This window comes from Acanthochromis polyacanthus, chromosome 12 (assembly GCF_021347895.1).
Source record: "Acanthochromis polyacanthus isolate Apoly-LR-REF ecotype Palm Island chromosome 12, KAUST_Apoly_ChrSc, whole genome shotgun sequence".
NCBI lineage: Eukaryota > Metazoa > Chordata > Actinopteri > Pomacentridae > Acanthochromis > Acanthochromis polyacanthus.
The window spans coordinates 14,622,961-14,643,005 of record NC_067124.1 but is presented as its reverse complement, the minus strand read 5'-3'; the positions used below and the strand labels follow the sequence as shown (position 1 = coordinate 14,643,005).

The 20,045-nt window shown below is 39.8% G+C and overlaps 1 protein-coding gene across 7 annotated transcripts in view; it reads right to left on the bottom strand.

The window, feature by feature from the left end:
- LOC110958594 (RNA-binding motif, single-stranded-interacting protein 3) overlaps positions 1–20,045 on the bottom strand; it is a 134,160-nt gene that overhangs the window by 42,533 nt on the left and 71,582 nt on the right. For 3 of the 7 annotated variants that reach the window (XM_051957003.1, XM_051957004.1, XM_022205194.2), the window contains 2 exons: positions 13,080–13,175; positions 239–396 (listed from right to left, as the gene is read on the bottom strand). In XM_051957003.1, the coding sequence (XP_051812963.1) occupies positions 239–396; positions 13,080–13,175 (254 nt within the window). Of the gene's footprint in view, positions 1–238; positions 397–10,556; positions 10,590–13,079; positions 13,176–20,045 lie in introns of all 7 variants that reach the window. The other 4 variants (XM_051957005.1, XM_022205196.2, XM_022205198.2 and 1 more) reach the window with 2 other exon arrangements.

Sequence of the window (20,045 nt, the reverse complement as noted above, 5' to 3'; positions counted from 1 at the left end):
TTATCTTCAGCAAGAATGTGGATCATAGTGAGATAATTATGAGTCTGTGTTATTTAGTGTCCGATATGTAATTATAGCTTGTCCAGCAAAGAGAATACACATGTGACTGACAAGCGAAATGTAAAATTTGTTTCATGACCTTGAAGTTACTCCAGCTGCAGAAAATCATCCGTCATCAGAAGTGTAAACTCAAACGCTGAACTGCTGGTGGAATAACTGTCCCTTATTGCTTCTTTACCTGGCAAAGCCGACTCCTCTGCTCAGGCCGTTGGCATCCCTCAGTATCCGTGTGGAAATGACGTGACCAAACGGCTTTAGCATGTTCTCCAGCTCCTGCTCATCCATCGACACCGGCAGGTTGGATATGTAGAGGTTGGTGGGGTCCTGCTCCTGTTGCTGTGGAGAGATACAAGTAGAAGAAGATGAAGGAATAGTTATCCTCATCAGAAACATAAGTTGCATTTTCTAATCTAAATCGAGGGAGTGGAACAGCACTAGTCTTACAATACAAAGTCAAAAAAGTCAAAGTAACCTTTATTGTCAGTATCTCTGCATGTGCTGTACATCCAGATAAACTGATTTGCGGTTTCTCAGAATTCCACAGTGCACAAAAAAGAAAAATACAAACATCTGTAAAGAACACAATACAAAATAAAATACATACAGTGCTAATAGCACAAATGCACAAAATTGTATCTGCAGCAGCACATAGCGAGATAATAAATGTTGGTTGTCCTTAAACAAAATGGAAACAATTTATCTTCAAAAAATTAGTTCTACTTATCCATGATAATAATTAAATTTCATAAAACTCTTCCTGAAAAGATGAGCGAGTCAGATGCGTAATATGAAGTCATGATGAAAGAGGACAGCTCTTGACATCACATTGTCCTTGTGCTAAGCAAAACAGATTTCTTCCTTTTAAATACAGAAAATTCTCAAAAAGAAGTGAGGAGATAAAAGACCGTTCACTAAAAGCTGGTTTTGCAGCAGTAAATGCATTAAAGGCTAAGTTGTTGATTTCCATATTTATGACTGACTATCCCTCAGCAAAATATCTGTGAATATAACTGAAGAGGCAGAGTTGCCCCAAAAGAGGAATAAACATTCAATAGAAAAGGCGGTGCACTGGTTTAATGCTCACAACCCCTGCAGCAATAAGGGAACCCCTACTCTGGATTCATGATGTTAACAGAGTTGCATTAATTTCATTTTTCCGCAGAAATGAGGGAACCTCCTTCTTATGTTCCCCTCAGTTAGCTAGACTAGTATACTTCAATTATTTTCCCTCTGTTTGGCAGCACTCCATCGAAATGATCCTCCGCAGGAGACCAAAGCCGATGCGTGCGGCGCTTGCAAATTAAAGAGGGACTTCTACTGGTCTGTCAGCAGTGGAGGGTGAAGTGCAACAACACCTTTATTTCCTGAGGAGACAGAAGAGTGCCAACAACCTTCCCCCTGAAAAACAGAGGGACAACAGAGAGCTTTCTGACAAACTGTGTCACTGCTTGGTACAGCAACTGCACCAAAGCTGACAAAAAAGGCCCAAGAGCATGTTGTAAAATCAGCATTGTTGGTACAGAGCTGCCAACACCTGGCCAGTTACAGTCTCTGCTGTGTCCGAAGGGCTGAGAACAGGACGTACCTCACTCTGGACATCATCTATTTAAGCGACTAGGATCAGGCGGACGCTGCAGGTCCATCTGCACACACAAACTATTTCTAAGAAAAAGGTCTTGCTCTGCTGAACTGTGACGTCTGAGAAGTATCATAGTCAGTGTCTCTTGCCGCGCCTCTGGATTATGTGCAAAACTACTACCGACATACTAACACAACACTGACATTACAACATCTCTCTAAATAATTACATTGCCATGTATTTAGTGTATGCACCTTAACTAGTCACACTGCTTCTGACAAGTTATTGCACTGTTTTATCTGTTCATTCTTTTTATTGCACACAGATTTAACTTCTTACCATCTTTTGGTCTTTCTGCACAGATTAGGATTATGTGTACATGTGCAACAATTTTGTAGTGCATGGAAAATGACAGTAAAAGCAAGGAGAAAAAGGAATGAATACAGGGAAGGCTTTGATTTTACTGAGACTTGCTACAGAGAAAACGGTACAACACATTCTATAAATTACAACTTCATGATTTCAAGCTTTTAGTTTCTAATTTCATCAAAGCTACTTGGACACACAGTGACCAAGCGAGCCTCTGCTGATGCTGTAATTGGTCCAGTGATGTGTCATGAGAGTTTATGGCTGTGTTGGCTTCAGCTCTCCTCTGTGCCGTAATGATACTTATTTATTATCAGCTTGGGATAATTTTGCAAATCTTGATGGTAGGGTAGATGTATGTCCTTTGTGAGATCTATTGAAAAAGCCAGGCTCTTGAATTTGTAAATTACAACATTTTTTTATTAAGACAAGTGCCCCAGAAGTGCCTGGAAAGTTTGGTCTTTGTCATTGTCCATTCATTTGCAGTTGTTACAGAAAATGAAACAAATACAAATCTGTGTAGTATGTGATGCAGTGCATGTGTTGGGTGGATATTTGTGTGTGTTTCTGTGACAAAAAAAGCTAACCCCATGGGGCTTACTTTAAACCTAAATGTTTCCTTAATGCACGGGGGATTTTCCTTTGCATGCACCAGAGATGTTTGAAGAGTGGGAGTTCCAGGCCTGGCAGACTGGGACCAAAGCCATCTATGTAATCAGTGACTCAGAATAAGCAGAACAGCTCCAGAAGATGAATTTTACCTTTTGTCCTCAAGTCTGAATATGTCTGTTCGTCACCAAGGATTTTCCTTTGGCAGCGTCCAATACGGAGAGTGGTACAGTTGTCTTCCCACACAAGGCAACTGGCTTTGGATGTAATGTTTTGTGTGCATGTTCGTGTGAGTTCGCATTTATGAAAGCAGTGACAGACGAAAGCTGTAACTTCAAAGCTGCTGAACATAGCAGCTGCAGAATCTGTCAGTGGTCTTACAGTTATCTCCCTCAAAGAGTTACGTCACTGAAATCATCAGTGTTCATCTGCTACAGACTGAGGTAAACTACAGTTCTGCTGGCTTTCATGACAGACTTTATCAAGATGCTTTCAGGATGTGATCACAGTGCTTCAAGAACAACAGTCAGGTGACCCTATGGGCATCCAGAGAGATTTTGTTGGCCGTAATTTTTCTCCCATTTAAAAATGATTGTGTTTTTGTCAAAGCGATAAAGGACAAAATCAACAGCGCTCAAAAATGAGAGTTCAGCAGGTTAAATTACTCAAAATCTTCCAGTTGCTATTCTTTATATTACTACTTACTTCCCTGCAGCTCAGCAAAGAAAAAACTGTCAAGGTAAACACAAAGAGGGAATTTCTACCTTAATATCTTGATTTGGCAGACCCAGTTTGCAAAAGCCTCATATCAGCTGCAGATAAACTTCTGGAATCAATTTTGAACTGAACAAGGACTGTGGATTCTATCTCCTATTAGTTATACTGCAAGCACATTAGGTAGGGATCTCTCTGAGAGAATGACTACAGTAAAAAAAAAAAAAAACTGTTTCAGTGTTCATGCGGGGGTCTGAGAATTGCTTTAAATTCAATATCATCAATAAATTTTGCAACTTACCAAGAATCCTTTATTATTATCAGAACACGGACATAGCTGATAACAATGTGAGCTTCCTGGTGATGGAATATATTAAATGAGATATACTTAGTGCAAATAATTGCCTCATGGAAGCATGTTCATGCCCACTGATAAGCTGCAGCTCAGTGGGTAAAATATGAGGGGTTACAACATTGTAACAAGTATCAAAGATATATCTGCATATTCATATGTATGATCTGATGTAAAAGTCTATTTTAAATGATAATGAAGCAAAAAAAATAAAAATAAAATAAAGGGCCTGGGATAAGTTTAAAATTTATGCACTAGTCATCTAAGTGGAATCTAATGTGTTAGCATCTCAGCCCATTCTTTCTGTACATTACAACAACAGTAGAATTTTACATGATGCTAATGTTAAATGCATGGACTCTACAGGACTCACAGTTTGATTACAAACCAAACAATCCCGTTCATTTATAACGGGCAAAATGTAAAAGTCCACGAGATATGAAAGAAATTTCTCCTGAACATTTGTAGCATAGGTTCCCTTCATGTCTTGACTTGGCAGTATCAAACCATGAGTTACTGTTTCTGACTGTTACACCTCAACAGCAGTATTTTTGCTTAAGATTACATTTTGATGAGAGAATTAAATCCACTGTGATAATAGTTAGGAATAAATCTGTGGGATGAAATTCATATTTATCGTGATAGAGTGGAGACTATGTGGCTTAGAAGAGAGAACATGAGATGTTTTCCCATAGACTTCACTTATGTTATTTTTGATATACTTAAATATAAAGATAAGTTCGTCATTTGTGAATATTAAGCTATTCAGAATATAATATAGGATAGGAAATGCAATTCAAACTAGTTTTGTTGTGGCTGTGATATATATGATTTAGTGAACACCTCACTTTTTAAAAAAAATTATACTGTACATAGTATATATATATATATATATATATATATATATATATATATATATATACACACACACATATATATACACACGTGGACAAAATTGTTGGTACCCCTCAGTTAAAGAAGGAAAAACCCACAATTCTCACTGAAATCACTTGAAACTCACAAAAGTAACAATAAATAAAAATTTATTGAAAATTAAATAATCAAAATCAGCCATCACTTTTGAATTGTTGATTAACATAATTATTAAAAAAAAACAAACTAATGAAATAGGGCTGGACGAAAATGATGGTACCCATAACTTAATATTTTGTTGCACAACCTTTTGAGGCAATCACTGCAATTAAACGATTTCTGTATTTGCCAATGAGCGTTCTGCAGCTGTCAACAGGTATTTTGGCCCACTCCTCATGAGCAAACAGCTCCAGTTGTCTCAGGTTTGATGGGTGTCTTCTCCAAATGGCATGTTTCAGCTCCTTCCACATATGTTCAATGGGATTCAGATCTGGGCTCATAGAAGGCCACTTTAGAATAGTCCAACGCTTTTCTCTCAGCCATTCTTGGGTGTTTTTGGCTGTGTGTTTTGGATCGTTGTCCTGTTGGAAGACCCATGACCTGCGACTGAGACCAAGCTTTCTGACACTAGGCAGCACATTTCTCTCCAGAATGCCTTGATAGTCTTCAGATTTCATCGTACCTTGCACACTTTCAAGACACCCTGTGCCAGATGCAGCAAAGCAGCCCCAAAACATTACTGAGCCTCCTCCATGTTTCACCGTAGGGACAGTGTTCTTTTCTTCGTATGCTTGGTTTTTGAGTCTATGAACATAGAGTTGATGTGCCTTACCAAAAAGCTCCAGTTTGGTCTCATCTGTCCAAAGGACATTCTCCCAGAAGCTTTGTGGCTTGTCAACATGCATTTTTGCAAATTCCAGTCTGGCTTTTTTATGAGTTTTTTTCAGCAGTGGTGTCCTCCTTGGTCGTCTCCCATGAAGTCCACTTTGGCTCAAACAACGACGAATGGTGCGATCTGACACTGATGTACCTTGGCCTTGGAGTTCACCTTTAATTTCTTTGGAGGTTGCTCTGGGCTCTTTGGATACAATTCCAACGATCCGTCTCTTCAATTTGTCATCAATTTTCCTCTTGCGGCCACGTCCAGGGAGGTTGGCTACTGTCCCGTGGGTCTTGAACTTCTGAATAATATGAGCCACTGTTGTCACAGGAACTTCAAGCTGTTTAGAGATGGTCTTATAGCCTTTACCTTTAAGATGTTTGTCTATCATTTTTTTTCGGATGTCCTGGGACAATTCTCTCCTTCGCTTTCTGTTGTCCATGTTCAGTGTGGTACACACCTTTTCACCAAACAGCAGGGTGACTACTTGTCTCCCTTTAAATAGGCAGACTGACTGATTATGAGTTTGGAAACACCTGTGATGTCAATTAAATGACACACCTGAGTTAATCATGTCACTCTGGTCAAATAGTTTTCAATCTTTTATAGAGGTACCATCATTTTTGTCCAGGCCTGTTTCATTAGTTTGTTTTTTAAATAATTATGTTAATCAACAATTCAAAAGTAATGGCTGTTTTTGATTATTTAATTTTCAATAAATTTTTATTTATTGTTACTTTTGTGAGTTTCAAGTGATTTCAGTGAGAATTGTGGGTTTTTCCTTCTTTAACTGAGGGGTACCAACAATTTTGTCCACGTGTGTATATATACTGAATCTCATACATCTGTGTGTGGGGGCTCTCGTAATAAATACCTGGTTGACAAACACTGAATTTATGTACTACTGTAAGAAACCTCTACAATAAAAATGAGAACTTTAAGGCTCTTTAAACTGTAAATACCCTGGAGAACTGTCTACAGATAATATGGCTAAAACTTAAAAAATGAACCAATGCACACCCAAGTTAGAGGAATTCACCCAAGAAACCTCTGAAGGAACTGAATGCATTCCTTGCTTTGTCACACTAGTTAGAGTCCCTGAGTTTGTGCCATTCAAACAAATTAGCTCCAGACTCTGTGCATTACCGTGGTAAGTCATAAAAGATTAAACGGCAAAACGGAAGATTTCCTGTCCCTGTGGTCAATGTGGTTAAGAGCTAATACCATCCAAAGACAATACGTCTTAAACAAAATCTCACAGAGGTTTTTCCAGTTTCAACAAAAAGTGGGTCATCTGTTTTGTTTCTGCGCGCACTTTCCGTACAGTTTGCATTTATTCTAACAAGGGGGATGAATGCAGATTTGCACAAACAAGACGAGATGCAATAAACTCTCCGGCACTCCTCCAGATGCTGATTGCTGTCTCTGCTGTCTCTTCTGCTTCCTGCCTAAAAACCCTTCGTTTTCTTTCATTTATATTGTCTCATTCCAGGGAAATCAAAAGTGAGATGGGCACAAAATCAACAGGGGCATTGTGGTGGGTTGTTGAAATCACTTTACGTCTCGCTGCACCACCTCTCGACACAGTTTGCTGTACGACACGTTTATTTGCAGCACGACTGGGATATGAACTAAAGTGCTCTGGAGCACCCACATGTGAATGAACTCTACTTGACTTTGCTTAAAGTTGCTGTTTGCACAAAGTTACTTCACAGTTATCTCTCACTCTGCATGTTGCAAATGACTCACCTCTCTCTCTCTCTCTCTGTCCCCTCTCTCCCTCCATCTCTTTGTCTCTCTCTCTCTTTGTAACATCTGTCATGAGCTGGAAACAGCTTCACACCAACTGTGCCTCTCCCTGACTGTGTAGCCTGCCTGCCTGCCAGCCAGTCAGCCTGTGTTTTCAGCCCCATTAAACCTCATTGCTGCATCATTATAGCAGGTCTGTGCCTCTTATCATGCTACTTCCTGGTTACCCTGCAATGCAACAACACCTGCTGAAGAGCTAGAGGGTAAAGCGAGGGCATAGCAATGGTTAAATACCTGTGAAAGATGCCAACTCAGGCTGGGTGCTAGCTCGCATGGATATGAGGTTAGGCAGTGCTTGAACATCGTATTTCTCTACAGTCCTGTTCGAGCTTCAAACAGCAACACCGCAAATCAGAAATGACACATGAAAGCCCCCCATAACAAGCAGGTATTGAAAATAGATGGATGGAAAAATAAGTGAAGATATAGGCAAAGAGATTCTGAGAACAAATGGAGAAGCACTTTCATAAAGGAGTATGTGATTAAAAAAAGCAGACTTTCTATTCATTATATGTTCATTCCTTCCTCTTACCTTTCCAACTTCACATAATCCTGCTCATTTCCTCTTTTAATCCATCTATTCTTACTTCTCCGTTGCCCTCCCTTAACCCTCCTCTTTGCTATGCTCCGACTTCCTCCGATCTTGTGTTCGTCCTCCTCCTCCTTTCCGTTCCTCTTTTACCTACTTGCTATTCGCCCCTCCTCTCCGTAAGATTAAAACCTAATCTCCTATAATGGTAGCTTTGCTGTCTAAAACACTATCTGAATACTTAATTAATATTTAAAGAGCAGAAATGTTCCTCCTCTCCCTCCTCAGTCTTTTTCTGTCCTTCTTGCCTCCTTGCTCTTTTCTCTCCCTCGTGTCTTGCATTCTCTACTTCACATTACTCACATCTTTATTTTCCTTCACTTCCATTCATCTCTCACGGCCACCTCCCTCTTTATCTGCATTTCGGCCTCCTTCATCTTCTTCTTCCTCAAGCCAAGTTCCAATCTTTCACAATGATTGTCTGAGTGTCTAAACGCTCTCTAACGGCTTAATCAATACTTAATGAACATACCATAAATACTTTATGAACCCTAAACCCTGAAATCCCCAGGGTTTCATTAGCCATCGAGATATACACTTTTCTCCATCTTCATGATGACTGGAGGCTCGGTGAAATCAACAGTGGATACTGATTACCTCATCATTTAGTCTGGTCAGTTCATATGATCATAGTGGTGTTGTTCTGCTGCTGCTGCCTCTAATGCACATGTGTTTATGTGTATAGAGTGGCAAGAGCACAACATGTCTACGTAAGATGTCTTTTTAGCCATCTGTACAGGGGATGTACAGGATGTCCTTTCAGATATAAAAGTCTCAGTACACCACCTACATACTAAATCACTCAGCTTTGCATTTATCCACCCACATGTTAGTGTATTATTAATGGAAAATATTGTTGCATTGTTCATGTTTCTGCTGCCTAAAGGGTACCGTGTGAATGTATATTATTGCACAAGAAGAGCCACACAGCTTGTTACTTTCTGTGTGTATTTGTAGATTGATTATTTGCAGAGAACTAGGTTTAATAAGCATTAATACCAAAGGGCATGTACTTTATCATGGTTGTCACATCCGTTTAACTATCAAAAAACAACAACACTGAGACTGATCCATGCACTCTGTGAATTCTACAGCAGGTTTTCGCTATGGCTAAATAGCTACAGAGGTCATTTACCTTAGCTAACCTTTAAAAGATTGCGGTAATGCTCAAGCGTCATTAAAATTGAGGTTGGAGGCTTTTCAAGCGACGACACACTAGAAAATGTTCTGAACTCGAGAAGCTGCTTTCCACTCAGTGACTCTCTAGTGGCTGTGAAGTGGCAAAGAAACCCTGATGATTCAAAGAAATGGCATCACTCTTGACTAAGTGAGAGACTATGTTTCAATGGTTAATTCAATTTCATGATGGGCAGAACCTTTTTTTCTCTCACTCTGGCTTCCAACACTGTGTCTTCACACTCTGTATGACTCATTTAAAGCCATAAGAGAGGCTTTTCTAGATAATGGGGACTACACTACACACAGCTCTCACATTAGTCACACATGCAGCTATTACTCAGTTTACATGTTGGCTTCAGTTTCTCTCCTTAGCTTTTATTGTACATTTTTCTGCTTTTGCATTGCTCTCTGCTGTCCACTCTTTTTTGTGGCACTGCAATTTTAAAATGGCTTCTTCCCTTCTCATCCCATCTTTCTCATTTTTCACCCACACTGTCTCTACTGTGTATTAAAAGGCCAGTAATTCATCACAGAGTCAGAGCAGAGTGCAGTCCCTGCTGCACACCAGCGTGCAGGCTGCTTGTCTGCCAGCCGTCCAGAGCTGGAATCAATCACCCAATCCTGAGACACTGAAACCATCGGGGAGGATCAGACACAGATAGAGGAGAGAGACATGCACACGGAGAGAAAGGAAGAGAGGGTGGAGGTGGACATGCAGACAGACAGAGAAACTCTGCTTAAATTAAATAAACATTTCCTTGGCTGAATACGGATCAAAAGGCCTCATAGGTTGAGCTCTATAATTTCTGTTGGGCGTGATTTGAAATAGAAAAGTAGGTGTTGATGGATGGACATGCAGATAGACTAAACAACACCCTTTCCCGACTGTAATGTCATATTCTGTCGTGTTGTGTTTTGTTGTTTGTTCTTCAAAGTGACCACACCAGTGTAACTGATGAGTGTGGGACTGATTCCTAACAGCTGAGTAGAAGTGGTGTCATTTCCTGTGGTTATGTGGTTGTTGATTCTTCTTCAAGGCTTCGTACTGAATCCCTTTCAGCCTAATGTGGCATTTAGACTAACTGAAAAACTATGTTGTTTCTTATCTTATCTTGTGGGGATCCACCAGAAACAGGCTTGTGACCCATGTTGGGTTGGTGAGATTGCAATTTTGGCCGACTGGTACGGTGTCTGAGGGTCCTCTGAGAGACGCCAATTCGGAAAAATACATTTCTGAAGAGTTATGCTACAAAATATATAACACATGTTTATGGACTTATGCATCAGTTCCTTAAATTAGACTGTTCGGACCGAAGGCAAAAACCAATGCCAAGGCAGTGCTAGAACACATAAAACCCATGCACAACTATTACACACACAACACCTACACAAAACAGGCATAATGCCTCAAAAACAGTGTGTTCAGTGCTGCACACACACACTTCCTTCTCTCTATAGCTCTCTTTCTTTTCTTTCTCTACTCCTCTGTAGCACTGAATGCTGTAATCAAGGCTAATGGGACTCAGCTGCTGGCCAGTTTAATTACCTGGAATGCAGACGGATGATCTTTGAGACAGGCCTGCACAGAAACACACACACACACACAGCCATGATTCCATCACTTCAGAGGACATCATATTAACTTTCATCCATTTTCTTGAAAATATACCCCAACCAAAATCAAAACTACAGCTTCTCTTACCCTTGTCCTTTTACTAACCTAAACCTAAACTCTAATTTACCTCCTGGGGATTTGCTTTTTATCCCTAAAAGGGAGGCAGGTCCCCACAGTCTGAGTGTGTAAACAGATTTATGTCTCCATAGCATGGCACATGTGCACACACATACACACCACAACCTTTTTCTTTAATGCACCTGCCACTTAAAGAAGCGCGTGTGTGTGTGTGTGTGTGTGTGTGTGTGTGTGTGTGTGTGTGTGTGTGTGTGTGTGTGTGTGTGTGTGTGTGTGTGTGTGTGTGTGTGTGTGGTGTGAGTCAGCATGTGCTTCTTTGAAGTGGTCTGTGTTTCTGTGGGTTAACAGAATAAACAGAGAGAGAGTGTGTGTGTGTGTATGACTGCATGCATTTGTAAAAGGTCAGAAAAGCTCAAATAGATTTCCCATTCCTTCTCCAGCTCAGAAAGTCCCAGTGAGGAGCTTGGCAGAGAAAAGCATGTTGTTAAATTTACACAAGCTTCACCGGTCTTTATGTGACTGTTTTTTATCAACTGAATAATTTCACTGATTTTCGCCCCAGCTGTATTTCCCATCACTTTCACTCATGCTATTTACTTCTAACCAAAGTTGCACCTATTTGACAAAGAATAACCTCCTTAAGAAGGTGAGGGGTAAAGATTTTAAAACACTGATCAGAGACAAAGTGAAATAACCTTGAGCTGAAATTCAAAAATGTTCTTTTTAAGAGATAGATTTTTAAGCTATTACAGAGCAGCGCATCAAGCACTCTACACCCCTAATGCAACGCAACATACCATAAAAAGGATCAGGAACTTTTGCCTCACAGAAAATAAAACATTCAGAAACAACACAGACTGCCTCCCTCACAAGATAATAACAGCGCCTCTGATCCACATATCCGATTTGTGGATATTAAAGAAGAATAGAAAAAGTGCTCAGACTTGAATGTTCATGAAAACAAAGGGATTTTGAAACAAATCTTTTGTACGTCTGATAAATGTGTGTCGGTGTCATCCGAGGCCTCGTCAGCCTGATGTCACTGTGTCTGCCTGAGGAGACAGAGGGCTGCAGGGAAATCCTTGCTCTAAATGATTAATGGAGTCTGAAACCAGGGAGGGGAGTTGACTGTGACTGTGCAGGTACACACCCTGTTGACGCCTTTCTAGACACAGTTCTGTAACTGTGTGTGTGTGTGTGTGTGTGTGTGTGTGTGTGTGTGTGTGTGTGTGTGTGTGTGTGTGTGTGTGTGTGTGTGTGTGTCAGTCAGCATTTAAAGCTGCATCATCACAGTGAGGTCTGTTTCATGCCAGTTCAGAGGGACTCATTAATGACGGCAGCCACACAGAGACACCAACATACATTAAAAAAAAAAAAAACACACACACACACACACACACACACAAACAAACCCATAAGCAAGGGTGTCACATTGGCTGAAGATGATCAAGGCAGGAGTTACGGAGGAGGCAGAGATGGATAAACGGAAATTAAAGAGATGAGAGAAGGGAAGGGATGGGGATAATAAAAGAGCTGGATTGATTCATCAGATGTAACTGCTGCATACAGCTATGATTATATACCGTATAGATGTAGTATTCCAAGTTAAACCGCACATTATGCAATAATAAAGGGAGTTATGGGAAGAGAGTAAAGGATGGACATAGCTATAAGAGCTGCAGTTAAAAAAATGACCTAATAAAACAAAGATAATGTCCTCGCATGGCATTGCGAATTTAAAAATTCCTTAAAAGTTGAAGCTGATTTTCCACGACTGACTTGGCCAAGAAGAGAAAGTTGCATCTTTGGCAATATGGCGACAACATAGCCATCATTTTACCATTGAATGCCTACAACGTCAACTACTATATTAAACTGATATCAACACTTAACGACAGTCAGTGAAGAGACCTAAGAATGAGTATAATATGTTTTTGTATCCTATAATTATTTCATAGCTGAGCAGCAGGAGTGTAAAAGTGCAAAGAAGTTCTGATAAAAGCATGGCCTACTTGTCTGAGGAATATGACTGTTCAGAATGATATGGCTGCTTCCCTCTAGCCACTTACTTTTCAAAAGAATGTTGAAGTGTTACTGACTACATGAGAAATTGTGAGCAGTTTTCAAGAGGATGAAAAGCCACATTGTGCATTAAAGGTTCTGCGTGCAACCTTTCAGACGTATTGGATGTCACGAGAGCACCAGCATCTGAGACAAAAACACCTTTCTCACCCCTCCATTTATAACCAGAAAGGCTGTGTGCAATAGAGGCAGCAACAGACAATATAACCATTAGCCCACAATGGCGTTTTAAAAAGTATGTTAACCAACCAAGGCGAGTAGCTGTTAACCCAAGTAAAGTTAGCTTCACTTCACCTGTCGCTCCGTCTCTCCACTCGTATCTGTTCCAGTCCATGTGTGTCGGTTTCCACGGTGGGTGGAACCCGTGGCCGGTCCAGGTCCGGAGCAGACCTGTGTGTGGAAACGGACACACAAAGACCGGAGCGGAACAGACATGAGGGGGGAAGGAGTAGCAGAGGAGAGCCTCAAAACAGCAGCAGAGAGTCTCACACTGAGCTGAAATGAAACAACATAAATTACATGTTGTTTGCACAGACGTTGGGTAAATGACATATATAAGATACTTATTGCTATTACTTTTCTTCTTGTATTTTGGTGATATCGGCTGAATCCTGGACTGTACTTTTGCATCAACAGTGTGGTTTGGATTGTTGCTATCAATCTGTTCAATGTGGAGACGGCTAACAGTTTCAAAGGGAGGGGCACACATGCACACACAGCTGAAACAGCAGCCAAAACAAGGAAAAGAAGAGTCTGAATTACAAAACACACAGAGGCAGTGTGACTTCAGTCTCTACTGACTCTATTACTCCACTACACCTTCACAAAGCAGAGAGTTGCTGCTGCCACATTATTGATATCTTGATGTGGAAAATCCTGCATACTACACCTTTAACTGAATGACTATTTGAGACTTGTGAAAGCCACTAGTACCACAGATATAGAAGTGAAAAAAGACCAGCTCAGAGCTCTCCAAGCAACGTAGCTCAAAATTATTCATGACTTCTTAACACCAACCATTTTCTAACAGCAATTATTTAGCATCGATTAACTGTTGAGTGCTACTATTCTTATTAATCATGGAGAATATCATTATCGTAATTATCAGAAGTAAATTAGTTCTTTGGTGCAGCACCTACCCTCTCGCTAATAATCAAACTGTACTAAATACGCAGCTACAATAATAAAGTCAAATGAGTTTTAAGCAACATTCGTCATCAGGTTTATTCCTCTATAAATTTATAAAGTCACAATTTTGCAGCACGGCCGTGGTGTTTCTCCTTCACTGGACTGAATTTTGTAAGTAATGTCAAGGAATGCAGGGGTGAGCTGATGAGAAGCGGTCAGGTGGTCAAGAGCGAGTCTCAAAGCTTGCAGTCCCAATGCTCGACTTGCATCCTCCACAGTGACCCTGTACTACCTACTCTTAACACTACTCTAACAGATTAAAAGCAAGTTGAGTTCAGCTCCTGAAGTGACTCATACACTACCTCTTCCATCGCCTCCTCTCTCACGCTTCTCCTTTTGCTCCTCGACTGTATCGGAGCATTTCATTAGACAAATGCAATAAACCAGAGGGCCTGCCGGATTGCGGGTTTATCATTGAGGAAACAGTTTCTGGGGTAAGGGAGAGGAGAGAATATTAATAAAGAAAGTTTTTAGAAAAAACTTAGTGAATGCATTTCTTTTTTGCTAATGGTATGTGGCTTGTCCTCAGACAAATCATTGGAAAATGAAGTTAAGAGCCACAGCCAGAGAAAACAAATTAAAAGGAAACTGCAAAATTAAAAAAGTTCTTGAAAAGTGCAAGGGAGGAGTAGGTTTGTGCTCTTGGCACTGCAGTGATTAAAACATGAAGCATTGGCTGAGACACAAGAATCACATCAATTCCAAGGGAAGAAAGAGGCGAATGATTCTAACCAAAGTTGGTGGGCTTTTTTTTCTTCTTTTTTTTTCCCATTGTGTCATGTTACATACAGTAGAGACATCCAAGATGTACAGTGCATGGGAAACTGCTGTTTGAAAATTTGTAAAAGAAAACTGCAATTGAAGCCAAAAGCTCAGTCAAAGTTCTTGCAGATTCTTGATGACTACAGAAGTCCCATCCTGCACCTACTGTAGCATGCGTTTGGAGGCTTCAAATTTTCAAAAACAAACAGAAGTCTTTTTAAAGTGCCACTTTAACTGCACAGTAGTAAAAGCAATTGTCATTACATTACTTTCCAACTAAACTACAAATTCTCTTCCAGTTTACATTTGATTGTGATCTATAAAATATGTTTCCAATCAACATACTAGTATGTTTGCAATTAATTTTATTGTTCTTTTTTAGCCAATAAGTCTTTTACTAGATGGAGCGAGACTCAAGAACATGAAGGAGAAGCTTCAAACATGATTGCATTTTTGTAATTTTACTCTATAAGCCTAATTCAAGTTGTTTTTGTGCATAAAGCAAACAGCAACTAAAAATTAAATTGAAGATTAACAATCCAGCATGGCACATGAATGAACCCCCGTCTCCTGAGTTAAAGTCCTGCTGCAGACGTTTCCCTCCAAACTCCAAATGTGGACTTTGTGGCTCTTTCAAACAGGAAGTGTCTCATTGTGTCAAAGTCGTATCTTCTGGGCAGAAAACATGTTACTTTCAAAATGTAAATGAGAACAGAGTTTAGCTGTATGGAAACATAATTTTTGTGAGACTGGGTTGAAAATGAGACTGTCATATCATCCAAGGGCATAGAACTCTTGCAGCACTTATAATTTTTACAAGTGGTAGACTTGCTGTGTAACACAGTGTTAAGCTGTCCATGTCCACCCACACCTTCTGCTGGCCTTGGCTATAAAGTCCTGGAGGAGAGGAATACTGGTTTACACTTCAATAAAAGACCTTTTTCATCAACTCTGCTGCTCCGACAACATCTGTCTCACTGCAATCCAACCATCAAGGTCAAGTATCTGTATGTGTGTGAGTGTATGTGAATGAATTTGAGCGCAGTAAGATAGCAAGAGTGACCTGAGTGCAATCAAAATAAAGAAATATAAAATGCAGCATAAATTTGTACCACAACTTGGACTACTTATTTTTCATAGCTGTATGAGAGTGCCCACAGTAGCCTGGGTGAAATATGTACTATTTTGGTGATACTTCACAAAGAAACCCACCAATACTGCATGGTAAATGTTTCACTATCATTATTTCACAGTTAAACACATTCACGCCTACTTTCCTGGACGGATCATTTTTCTGTGATGGGTCCTTGAGCAGCTCGACTGGAGGAGTTGGGGGTCAAATTTGCTCAAGGTCACTGTGACGAATGTATTTTCCGTCCACACATTTTCCCAGCGATGGGAAACCGGAGACCTTTAAGTCTAAAATCTTCTTATTTAATCATCCAAAATGGCTATAAAAGTTTTATTTACCTTTGACACCATTGCTCTTGTCCTTCCTGTCTGTGTTTTCGTTATTTTAAACATACTTTTACAGGGATTTGTTGGGCTTAACAATGCATCGATTCCACAGCAGCAACTTCGTGGTTTATTTTCACAAAGTGTAATATGAGTGACTGAGCAGCCGAGTCAGGGTTACCGGATTCTCTGCCTCCAACACAAACACACACAAACGTGCACACACGTATGCCTGTTGTGTGTTTTGTGCTTTCACCTGACACTATTTCATCCTGATCAATGCCTTTGTCCTACAGATCCTAAGCTTGAAAGATGTGGCCTGTTGCCATGGTTATCTCTATTTGAAACCAGAGGGATTAACCTCCAGGGGGAAGGCTTGGGCGAGCGCAAGAGACCGGAGATGGAGACGGAGCGAGAGAGAAGGGAGCAAAACAAGAGGGAAAAAGTGAGAGAAAAAAAGTACGGGTGAGAAATAAAATGATTGAGCCAGATAAAACCAAACTGACAATAACAATCACAGGCAAAGAGATATCGTTGGATAAAAACAACAAAAATCTCTGTTCTTTTAGAAATGTTCTGAAATCATGTTTTTTTTCTGCACCCCCTGAAGTATCAATCAACAATCAAACTGCAGTGGGCTTGTTTTGATTAAGTAAAAATAACTCCACATAACACAGGTAACATGAAAAATTAAACTCTATTGAAGTGCATTTTTTCTTTGAAATGAGGTTTTGCTAAAAAAAAAAAAAAACACCACTCGAAGAGTCTTTTTTTTGCAAATACTGTAAATAAATCCACAAATCATGTTTTAGAGTCAAACAGTGCCATTTAAGGAGCCAATCTTTTGCAAATTACAATAACAAAAGCCTGATAACTGGCAAGTGACACATTCATACAGTCATAACATGTCCTGGCAAGACTAAAAACAACAAAAAAAAAACACACGTCATTTTAGTATTTTATTGTAAAAAAATTCAGTGTCCTTGAATTGTAGAATATAGTTTATCTTGGCCAGCTCCTGCACAGACAGTACAGATAAAAGACAAAGTGTCACTGTTGTGTTTTCAGGCAGTGGAGGGTAGTTTCCTGTATGATATAATGTACTTAAAATGTATTAAAATAAACAGGTATTCTGTGAAAAACTTTCAGACTCACTCTTTTTTTCACTGCCCGACACAGATAACATTATGGCTTCTTCAATTCTGTCCAAAAAAATCCATCTTTTAATTTGATATTGAGCTAAAATTCCACTGTAATCGGCTTTCAGACCGGAAATCTCTGACTGAACATAGTTGCTGTCATCTTGCTGAATGGACGTTCTGTATTTTCCTCTTGAACAGCATTTGTGTTCAAAGTTTTCGGGGCTAAGACATGACTAGCAATGCATTGCCAGCAGGCAATATGTGTGTTTTTTTATGACAAAATGTGTATTCAGAATATATTACTGTTTAAGAATATAAGTTTCCCAGGATGGAATTTAGTAGCTTTGCAAATGAACTTTTCATAAACGGAGACAGACTAAAGAAGCTATGGAGAGAAAGGAGATAACAGACATGATTTTGAGGGAATAAATACCGAAAAAATGCAAAAATTTGAAATATTAAGTAACAGTGCAACACTGTTTTTTGTGTAACATCATCCCTTCACAATACACAACCACAGTACTACTACATAACAACCTATTATGTCGCCAACTTTATTCCCTTCTTACATTTTGGTTTGGTTTGGCTCGACTTGGTTTGCTTTGGCCCTGCATAAACCACAATATACCTCTAAACTAAATATTGGGATTTTCTCATTGAGATGTTGCTTTTTCATTGTCTGCCATTTTGCTTTGTTATGAAAAGCAACAAAAGCCACTGCCATTACACTCTCAGAACAAACAGTTCAGCAAACAACCTCCTTTCTCAAGCCCAAGTGTGTGAGTCTGAACCGAGCCCTCTGGTTTGAAGATCAGTCTCTGCTCCAGACGACACATTCAAAGCACATGTAGCAACATGTAGGGGAATTAATTTAATCTGCTGGCACCAAATGAAAGCATTTCAACTGAACCAGTTTTGCATCAGGAGGTGGCTTTTTGAAGATACAACTTCTTTGCAGTATGCAGGCCCTGTGAAGATGTGCTGGTGGCGTGTGCTGCTGTGCCGCTCAGATGAGAGAGCAGAGATTTTCTCGCCATCTTTAGATGTCGGTTCGAGGGCACAGTGGGGCCGGCTGACAGCTTGTCGGACCAAGGTTATTTACTTTTAGAAAGGGAAACGCAGCCTGAGTCAGCAAATACTAAAGGGCAGTCACAAAATGTTTGCTTGTTTAAATTTAGGAAAAAAGAGCCAATTTCCACATGTTAGAGCGCATATTAATGTGTTGTCGACTGAAAGCTCCATTTAAGGCTTAAAGCAGGAAAAATGTCTGTGTCTTCCGTGTGTATAGAGCTGAGGAGACAGAATGGAGGGATGTGGGTTTCATGGAGTTAGGAAATTAATTGAAAATGTTTTTCAAGACAACTAATACAAACAACAAACAGCTGTAGTCTACAAGCCAGATGGATGGTGGCTTTATTGCATATCACAACCTGTCTCAGGAAGGCAGAAACACCAAGTCTAATGGTTTCCTAAATGTGTATTCTCATCTTAACTTTCATTTCCAAATAGCAGAAAAATGCTTCTCCGCCTTTCATCAGTCAGAAACCGTAATCTGGTAGCTATATCCAAGTCTAAGCACAACTGTCAAAGCCATGAATAGGATCTGATATGCCTATTTTTTTAACCATTTCAAAGGTCTTTGCTCTGTTAATCCATTTGGCATAATAGGTCTTATTTTTGTCAAAATTATTTCAAAAGACTGCAAAGCTGACGTAAAAACAGCCTAATATTATTTTTACTGAGCTGATACTAAAGTAAGTGGACTTCATCAAAACAAAATGTAGAGGTTCTTATTTCCGTAAATGTTAAAAACAGCCATATTCTTGGCATGCAAAATTCAGGAAAAATATATATTCTTATTGACATGTTATCATGTCAATAAGAATAATAATATGTAATTTCATATGCATTAGGCAAAGGTTGATGTGCTTTCATCTACTGTCCATTGCAAGAAAACAGATGAAATAGCATCTTGTTGCTGATATTTTTATAATTCTATGTGAAACAATGTAAGTTTGATCCAAAAATGGTCAAAATTTAGACATTGCCGCCACTCTCCAGGCATGGCTCTTTTACACAATCAACAAACTGTTTCTTACAAACACACATCTGTTGAAGTAGCTATGAGATATTTTAGGCCTCCTCACTCTGTTTCTGAGTAGCAGCAACCTGGTGCTGAGGTAATTAACACAAAACGTTTCTTACATTTGTGTCATTTTTTTCCCTGGAACCACAGATCTTTCACCTGGGTAAATGTTACCAGGGCCAGCAGGCTTCGCAGGTGTCTAACTCAACAATCATCGCTGTTCTGTGTGAACTGCTGTCTAAATCAACAAAGACAGCTGACCCAAAGGAACTCAGGGAAGAGACTTTTCGAGAGGGGGCGGCGGAATAGAGATGTGTGACTGAAAGAAAGAAGGAAATAAAAGAAAGACTGACAGAGGCTGACTGAAAGGCTCAGCGAGAGAAAAGGCTTCATTGGTTTTCAGTGGGCATGTGCAGACTCAGACGTACTAAAAGGTTACAGCATTTGATTTGTGATATTCTAAAGGCTCTCTCTCTCTGTCTGGAGGAGCAGTTTGGCTACTGCTGTCCACAAAGTTTGATCGATGGCTGAATTATGCCATCGGATTGTGAATCTAGCCGACTCTGCTGTCTGCCCAATGATAAACAACAAACATGCCTGGCCACCAATAACAATGAGCGATGTGCC